The sequence below is a fragment of the Condylura cristata genome, unplaced genomic scaffold (assembly GCF_000260355.1).
Source record: "Condylura cristata isolate star-nosed mole 26May11 unplaced genomic scaffold, ConCri1.0 scaffold00022, whole genome shotgun sequence".
In the NCBI taxonomy this organism is placed as follows: Eukaryota; Metazoa; Chordata; class Mammalia; order Eulipotyphla; family Talpidae; genus Condylura; species Condylura cristata.
In genome coordinates this window covers 17,277,354-17,286,243 of record NW_004567123.1, presented here as the reverse complement: position 1 = coordinate 17,286,243, position 8,890 = coordinate 17,277,354, and the positions used below count along the sequence as shown (strand labels likewise).

Sequence of the window (8,890 nt, the reverse complement as noted above, 5' to 3'; positions counted from 1 at the left end):
AACCCCATCAAACCCCACATCCAGAGATTTCTATAGGAACAGTGACAAGTGACCTTGCACAGTGGCATGCAGAAAGAAGAAACTGGAACTTTACCGAAAACCAAGATCTGGAACCTCTGATGCTGGCCAGGAGGCCAGGTGCTGAGACAACGAAGATGGCAAGGACAACCTCGGACGAGGACGACGGTAAGGCTGAGTGGTCCAAAGGTGGCAAGGTTCATGTCTCTAGAGGATTTCTCCTCAAAGATGAGCGCACAGCTCTGTAGCTTGGGGAGCTGGCAGAAGGCCTCTGATGGCTTGTGGCCTGGTGTGAATCCCCTCACACACACTTCTTGGGGAGCCCCCTGACCCCTTGGGTGGAAGCAGCAGCATCCCAGAGGAGACTGACCCAGAGCTGCCTCAGCCAGCCTGCTCTGCCCACACAAGTCACTATAGCGTAAGGAAGCGGGATGGTGGGGCTGAGTGATCTCTATATTATGCTGACAGGGAATGCAGAGGGAGGAGCTGAGTAATTGGTCCGGGTGAGTCTGAAAGGGCAGGACTGGGAGTGGACAGGACTGGGAGTGGGAGTGCAAAGGCATCTCTGAGCTCTGGGGGGATTAGCGAGGCTAGTGGCTTTGGTCTTTCCGCTGGGGAAATTCCACAGACACTTCACCCCGGTATTTCCACTCTGGGCTGCCAGCCAGTTATAGGAAGGCAGCTTGTGTGCATGTAAGGGCATGAGTGCCAGTGAAGTGGGCTCACTAGCCTCAGAGGGGGAGGGTTATGAGGCCTCCTCACCATGCTGCAATGAGCCACGTGAAACCCCTCCAATGGCAAAAGCAGCTCACGTGGCAGGTGGGGAAGGACAGACAGGGAGCAGGGGCTGGAAGGAGAGCTGCAAAAGGCCACAAAGTTAAAGAGAGAGGCTGCTGAAAGACTGGCAGGTGAGAACTGATGTGGGATGGAGACCGTCCACGTGCAAAGCTGCAATAAACAACATTCTCCAAGTTCAGTCCAGTCTTCCAGCAATCCTCACTGGGGGAACTTGGAGGGCTCTCCTTGCTCTTGGTAAAACTTTTGATAGTGTTTAACTCATGGGGAAAAAAGGTGTCAGAAGGCAGGAGGACAATGAGTCGGGAAATGGTGTTCAGAGGCGGTGATGTGGGTTGACCCTTCCACCTGTCAGTAAGCATCTGGAGCTGACTGCCAGGGTCGGGCCAGTACCAGGTGTTGAGGGGAGAGCAGTGCTGTGAAGTCAAGTGGTCAGCGGTATCCCGGGAGCAAGCTGCAGGCCTCCAGCTCCCTGGGAGGCATCTGAGCCTGACCAGGAGCCAGGCTTGGTTGTAGAGCTGCCTCATTCGCAAGGGGGACCCCCCACCTACGCAGTGCGTTAGAAACCTCACATTGTGACAGTGGCAAGAATGCATGTCTCAACCTCCAATAAATTACCTTGGGGACTCTGGGGTAAATTAAATTATTAAAATAAAGTAAAACCACCTTAAATATTTATAGCAAAAAAAAAAAAAAATCCAATGAACAGCCTAGGCAAGAAATGTGTTTCCAGGCTCTATTCTACCACCATGTCCTGATGCACTGGAGTGTTCGTTGGCCTAACCTGGCCAGTGGGAGTCTCTTAGCAGGAATATCTTTGTCCTCCACTAGTCGTAGAATGTAAACACAGTGGGGGTACCCTTCCAAGGTGCTGGGGAAAGATGCCCCAGCAATCAAGGCAGTGGGCATGTAGGCATGTATCTGTGCACAGATCTTGAGACTGATTATTTCTGTCCTCAGTGAGTTCCTAGAAAGGCTGGGGCCTCCAAGTCACCTTTGCAAAGGAGGCGGTTGCAGTGTCTTCCCAACCCTGAGCCCTACACATTCCCATCTCGTCTTCCAGTCCTTGCTGCATCCGAGCTACAGGCAGGGAGATCCAGGACTCCAGCAGACACTTGGTAGTGGCTACTGCCCTATCATTCCCCCTGGGTCGCAGCACCAGGGCAGTGGGGCTGGGAGGAGAGGACAGTGGGAAAGAAGGATTGGGGGATGACACCGAGCCCAGCCCCACCTGAAACCCCAAGCTGAGCCTTAGAGCAAAGCCTGTTCTTATCGGGGTTTCCTCTCAGGAAAGGTGGATGTGGTTGGCAGGGTACAGCTCTGTGAACCCTTTCCCTGAGGGGCACAGCCAGAGCGTATCCTTTCCTTGGTTTTTCTGAGAAGTGGACATGTGTAGAACCAAGCAAGGCTCTCCTATAGGACCAGAGATTGGCTCCCAACAGATCGGCTCTCAATGGATCTCTCTGTAGAGGCTTCCGAAGCCCAGATTTGGTCTTTCTCCCGCTTGCTGCCTTCCCCGGGGAGGCTGGAGGTCACCACCCAGTGGTCAGCAGGAAACCCTGCTTTACCTTGATGGGAACGCAGTTCTGTGGCAGTGGTGCAGCTGCTGTCCTCCAGGATGAGGTGAAGCCAAGGGTACAGGCCCCTCACCCCGTCTCCTCTCTGCTGGTTCCCTTCGCTATCCAGGAACGGGGCTGGTTGAGGCGGGGAGCTCAGCTGCCCTCTCACTCGCTGGGGGGCACTGCCCTCTCCTCCCCGCCCCAACCAGACTCTGAAGGGTGTAACCTGCACTTGGAAGGAGAGTGGCGAATGGCAGAGCGGGCCGGCCGGGCGAAGCAGGAGGCGAGAGACTGGGTGCTGCAGTCGCAGACAGCATCCTAGAAGGAGGGAGGGGAAAAGTCAGCAGGAGCCGGGAGGCACTGGGCTGGGTGGCCCATCAGGCACCTGCTCTGAATTTGGATTCAGGGGTGTCCAGAGACCAGTTCCCAGGAGATGTAATCCCTCTTCAAGTTTTCTTTTTATTGCTTTTCTCCCTTTAGAGCAGTAATAAATACCTACAAATAACATTCCAGACTGTAATAAATTCTGCAATACAAAGAGGTGTTATAAAAGCAGATCTGGGACAGCCTACCTGGACCACATGCAAATATAACACAGAGAGAGGAGGAAAAAAAAAAAACACACAGAAGTAAGTAAGATCTCAGAGAAAAGGTAGCTCCAGAGAGCAGAGAGGGATATCAGAAAAAGCTGCTGAGGCCTAAGGAACCTATGTAAGATCCTCTGCCATCTTCCAGTGCCCTTTCCTTTCCTTTCCTTTCCTTTCTGCAAAGCGTTTTTATGTGCATAGCCCTACCCAAATCCAAAACTGGTACTAGGATTTGTGCAGCAAAAAGTTTTCAGAGAAAAGGACAGCAATTAGACACAAGTCTTGGTGCGGGAGGGCAGTGTTATGCTGACAAATGTTAGTGACCAGTTTTCCAGGAGTGAGGGGAGAACCTTGATTGGTAGTGTTTGCCAATTTTCATGGTGTAAATCTTCCCATTGTGGCTGACCTCAAGGTACTAGGGTGATGTCCTGAACACAAAGATGCTCATGGCTGGCTCTCATGGCCAAACAAGCTGGCTCCAGCACACCCTGAGGTAGCAGGAGAGCAGTGAGCATGCCCCTTCCCTGGAGGGGATGCCAGCAGTCTCTGGTATCTGGTGCCCAGCAGCCGGCTAAGCCTGTCCGCTAGCTCTCAGTATTTTGACTTGTGGCCGTCACGTCTGCCTGTCCAACCTGGAGCTTCCTCGCCTCACTCCAGGCGAGCACAAGAGCTTTTTGAAACACATGACAATAGTTCCTGAGTTTGAAAACCAAAACAGCTTGAACCTTATAAGCCAACCCCACCTCTGAAGAAACAGGGGAGACTCTAACCACCTACCTCATTGGGCAGGACTGTGGCTCCATCTGTATCTCGGGGGACACCATCCTTCCCCACCTGGGGAAGCACTGTGAGTCTGGCCTCTTCGCTGCTACCTGGCTTAGCAGCCTTCTTGTTCAGGATCCTGGCCATGCCCTCTGGCTGATGGTAGCTGGCTGGGGAGAGAGGCTCTGGTTTCTTAGTGCTCTCCTCTCCAGCTGCCGCGGTGGGGCTTGGGGCCCGGCCACACACATTGCGGAAGAACTCCTGCACGATGCCATACTTGGGAGGCTCAGGCTTGGCCCGGGCCTCAGACATGCCCAATTTCCAGATGGACTCCGTGCTCCCCGAGTGCTCCACCACACTGAAGAGGCTGGAGAGACCGTCATTTATGTTCCTCAACACAGGGCTGTCCCGTGTGGTGGTGGAGCGGGCCCAGGCTGAGCCATTCTGCTTGCCCTGGTGCAGGTTCCACAGGCTGCGGTCCTTGGCGTTGTCCAGCTTGGACACAGACCGCCTCTGGAGCTTGGGCGAGCCGTACTTGGGGGAGCAGCATGGCCGCTCGATGCGAGAGTGTACCTTGTCCAGGGAGGAGGAGATCTGTTTGCTGCGCACAGACACCAGTGAGGAGCTGCGGGGTGACCAGCTCTTGCTGTGCAGGCTGCTGCGGGGCAGGTCAGTCTGCAGGCCCACGCTGACCATGCGGATGGTCTGCGTGCCCACACTGGCCAGGCCCACCGTCTGGCTGGAAGTGCTCTTCACTTTCCTCTCCAGTGAGCCGGAGCGCATGGCCTGGCGCACACAGTTGGTGATCTCCTTCATGTCGTCGCTCATATTGCCTGACATCTCAAAGTCATGTAGGGCTGGGGGGAAGCCAGGCCCAGATGTCGAGGGGCCACCCCCTGAGCCCCCGTCCAGGCGCTGCCGTGAGAAATTGCAGAGCCACCGGCTATAGGCACTCTCAGCCAGCCCATCGGCCTCCGTGGACTCTTTGGGCTTGGCTGTGGTGAAAAGGAAACCGGGCTCGATGATGATCTTTCCCTCCCTATCGTGGACCACGGGGACGCCCAGGCGCCGGGCCACCGGGGGGCTATAATAGACTCGGATGCCTGTCTTGTCTGGAGCCGTGTAGCTGCGCTGCATCTGCCTGCCCACCGGCTCCCGGCAGCCCGCTGCAGAGAGCCCCGGCTGTTCCTGGGTGTCCTTCTCTGGGTCCACAGGTTGCGTGCCCACAAAAGCAAATGCAGGGTTGTTTGGCAGCTTCTTGCCTCGGGTAGTTTCACTGGCAAGGTAGGGGGAACAGTCAAGCAAACTTTCAAATTCAGACATAGAAGAAACTGATTTGGTCCTGGGAAAAGCAGGGCAGAAGAGCAGTGTTAGTGAAGATGACATACACACCCCAGCACACTGGGCTTCTGCACCAGTCCGGGAAACTCCTTCGGAAGAGAGTCTCCCTGGAGCTCAGCCTGGAGCTCAGCCTCTTGTTTTCTTGCTACAACCAACCCTAACATTCTTGTCTCTATCCCATGTCTTGAATGAGGAATTCAAAGACCCACCAGACACAGCCAGATGACTAAATATGTCTAGTACATGCCAGATCCCCCCATCCTTAGATAGCTCTAGAGGGTAACACTTATACCAACGAGACGAGATGGGTGGGAAGCACCACCCAAGGCCGTTACTCAGGGCAAAACAGCAGAGCTGGAATTCAAACCCTGCACGCTGGCTCCAAAGCCTGCCCCGGCTCCTGGCTCTGGCTGCTCTCATCGCCAGTGCCTTCCACCTCTCATGGTTTTCCTAATGGCCCTCATATTCCTGGGAGTGTCCTTGGCCACAGCATTGACCCAGAAGATGCTACTCAATAATCCCAGGAAGGGCTGTCCAGCTTGACTCTCCCAACTACAGAGACAGATGAAGCAACCCCAAGAGGATCTTGAGTTTCTTTGCCACTAGGATAATTGGGGACTCCAGTTTTCCATGGCCAGAATGGAGCAAACAAAAAAATTCCAGGCAGAAATTCCCATTGTCCCAAGCTGTCAAGCTCCTGGGTGACTTGGGCTTGTTACAAACTCTATGCAGGTGTTCTCCCATTTCTGCTGAAAGAGGCAGATGGTGCAGGAGCAGGCGAGGGGAGAAGAGGCAAAGATCTGGGACTGGTGCAGTGTGGGACAGGGGATGGGCTGCAGGGCTGAGCGGGACAGGGGGGTGGTACCAGCACCTTTTTAAGCCGGTTCCCCCAAGCTCAGCTTCAGAAGCAGCCTCCTTGTCGTGGATCTTCTCACTGCGTGTCTGTTAAGGAAGAGAGACAGGAAGGGTCAGTTCTACCTCTGGGGCGGAGACAAGACGTCAGCATAAGAGTGACCCCGGCTCCTCTTGTAAAACAGGAGTAAGGTCAGCACAGATCTAGAATCCCATTGATCAGTTTCTGGCTAGTGTGTCTAACCCTCCGTGGGTGTGTGATTCCGGCGTGGCTAATGGGGGCTCCAAGAGAGATCCCCAAGGAAGAGAGTCCCTTGCAAGCTTACTCTGGATGTGGTGACAGAGATAAAGCAGCACATGTCCACTGTGAGGTGCAAGTGACAGCAATGACCCAAGAATTCCTGCCTGTCTCGGCCTGGTCCAGCGCAATTCTCCTAGGACCTGTACCAATTTTTGGAACTTGCATCACCAGCCCTCCTGAGCCCCAAATAAAACCATCTCCTGCTTCAATTCCCTAGAATCCTTTTGTTGCTGGTAACCAACTCTCCTTACTCACATACCACTTCCTTGGGCTGTCATAAGGATTCAGTGCGTGATACCAAGGGGCTGTGTGGTCCCTGTCTGGTTCCTAGGAGCACTGCTATATGATCAATACACCTGAGGCTCAGGAGCAAACTGTACCAACATTACAGGACTGATTTCCACAATAGAGTTGGGACAAGGCAGAGAATGTGATTCTCATTTTACCAGTGAGGTAACGAGCCCAGAGAGGGAGAGTGACATACCCGAGATCACACAGCTATTTAGAGGCCCTGCTTTTCACAAAGGCACAAAGAGGGCAAGATAAGAACAGAAACAGAAACCTCTTTGGTGACACAAGGGTTAAGTCCCAGGGTTATCATGCTGTCGCCACTGCGGCCTGAGTTCAATCCCTGGCCAGGGAGTTGGCCACGAGGGGTGGCAGACTTCTCCTGTCATGCCTACTGCTCCCCTTAGCAGTGTATATCAGCAGTGTAGCTCCGCCTGCTGTGCTCTCCACTCCTCTTACTCTCCTTCTGCTAACTCTAGCCTACCCCCCAGTTCTTCTAAGCACAAACAATCTTTTTTTTAAAAGAACAGAAATACACCCAATCTTTCTTCCAGGAATGGGATGGAACTGGAGGGGGCCCTTCAAAACTCCCAAACCACAAACTGGAATAAAGACCACAAGGTTGGGGAGTCCAAAGGGTAAGAATATGCCCAGAGGGGCAGGATTAGCACCCTCTGTGTGATGGCAACCAAACTTTGAGTGGAGCTAGACATGGGCAGTTACTACACACTCACCTCTTTCCAGCTGTTGTCCTGCTTCTCCATGTCTGAGTGCTTCAGGACCCAGGGGTCAGCAGCCTTCTGCAGCTGGGCAAAGATCAAGAAGGCAGGTCGGTGGCAGGCAAAGCTGGTGAAGCTGGAGCCTGCTTTGTGTGGGGTCCTCCCCAGGCTCCACTGAACAGCCTGAGGACCCAGATCATGAACTAGGAGCCACCTTCCCGGTGGGCACCAACAGGTGGATTTTGAGAATGATAAGAAAAGCACCTACTTACAAGTGTCCTTGGAGAGGTCATTATACCTAATAAGGAATGGCTGTTCTATGGAGACTCTTCTACAGTTCCTGGAACAGCGGCATCAGCTGACTGGCAGTCAAATCACATCAGGATGGCAAATACCAGACCTTGATACCCCGCAGCCCCTCTGGAGTGCCATCACTGCTGGATACTAGCTCTCTCCCCTTTCCCATTAGACCTTGGGGTGGCCTCTGATTCTCTCCCCTCCTGGTGCCCCATCAACCTCCAGGGGACATGTGATGGAACCCACTTACTACCACATTAGTTCATTCAATCCTCACAGCAACTGCATGTGGTAGATGTTACTATTGTTATTTCCATTTCCCAGGCCAGAGGATCCAGCCTGAGGAAGGGAAGGAAATCAGCCACAGCTGGGCAGGTGAGCAACAGCAGAAGTAGCAGCTCCAGGACTTTGAGGCCTGCCCCATCTGCTGCAATCTGTCTCCAGGATTGCCTTTGGGCGGGAGCTGATCTCTGCCCTTGCCTCGAGGTGATAAACTATGAGTCACTTCCTGAGACTTCTCCTAGACTGAGCTGAAGGCAGACTTCGCAGAAAGCACATCCTTCTTTGGCTTCTTCCCCTCCCTGACCTTGGTTTCCACCATCCCTTATAAGTCATGTGTAACCAACTCATCAAATTTGCTCAGAACACTCCCAGTTTGAACCCTGAAAATCCTATGTCTCAGAAAACCTTCAGTCCTGAAAAACCAGGAGGCCTGTCTCACCCACTGCCTCCCTTAGCAGTGTATTTCAGTAAATCCTCCTGTTCTGACCCCCACTCTGTCTCTGGTGAGTCCTCTCACCCTCTGCACCTCTGGCCTGCATCCCAGTTCTTCTATGCAAAAAATAATTAATGAAATAAAGGAGATACTGTTTTATAAAAAGGACTTTGGTTTGATGATGCCAAAGATGCATCTGTTTGCTTATCACATGAGATGCGGTGGTTCTGACGCTGGATGCTGTCTACACTCACCAAGCAAGTGCTCCTAGTGGGTGCCCTAAGGAGCTCTGCCCCTTGGGGGTGGCTAAGGCTCAGCATCAGGACCCTGCAGATTTGATGGTTTTTACCAGATACCAGTTCTGGCCCTCACTGAGGCCCTTGGGTAGACATCTTGGTCTTAGTTCCCTCATCTGAAAAAGGGGTTAGTGACCTTGCAGGGCTGCTGGGGGAGGGGAGATATTATAAGAAAGAGAAAGTACAAATGAACGATAGTCATGAAAAGAGGCTCTCCTTCCACTGACAACAGAGAAGTGCAATTACAATGCATTTTATACTCATTCTTTGAATCTCTGGATCCACCTACACCTGACAGAGCTGCTACCTTGGACCTCATTGTCCGGGTACCTGGGTCTAGCTACACCTCAAGGTAGCTTA

The 8,890-nt window shown here is 53.2% G+C and overlaps 1 protein-coding gene across 1 annotated transcript in view; it reads right to left on the bottom strand.

The window, feature by feature from the left end:
• Positions 1-1,501: 1,501 nt before the first annotated feature.
• Positions 1,502-8,890, bottom strand: part of SOGA1 (suppressor of glucose, autophagy associated 1) — a 59,907-nt gene continuing 52,518 nt past the window's right edge. The window contains exons 12-15 of the mRNA XM_004687211.2: positions 7,238-7,309; positions 5,934-6,004; positions 3,737-5,063; positions 1,502-2,690 (exon numbers count right to left, since the gene is read on the bottom strand). Coding sequence (XP_004687268.1) covers positions 2,538-2,690; positions 3,737-5,063; positions 5,934-6,004; positions 7,238-7,309 — 1,623 coding nt within the window. The 3' untranslated portion in view covers positions 1,502-2,537. The remainder of the gene's footprint in view (positions 2,691-3,736; positions 5,064-5,933; positions 6,005-7,237; positions 7,310-8,890) is intronic.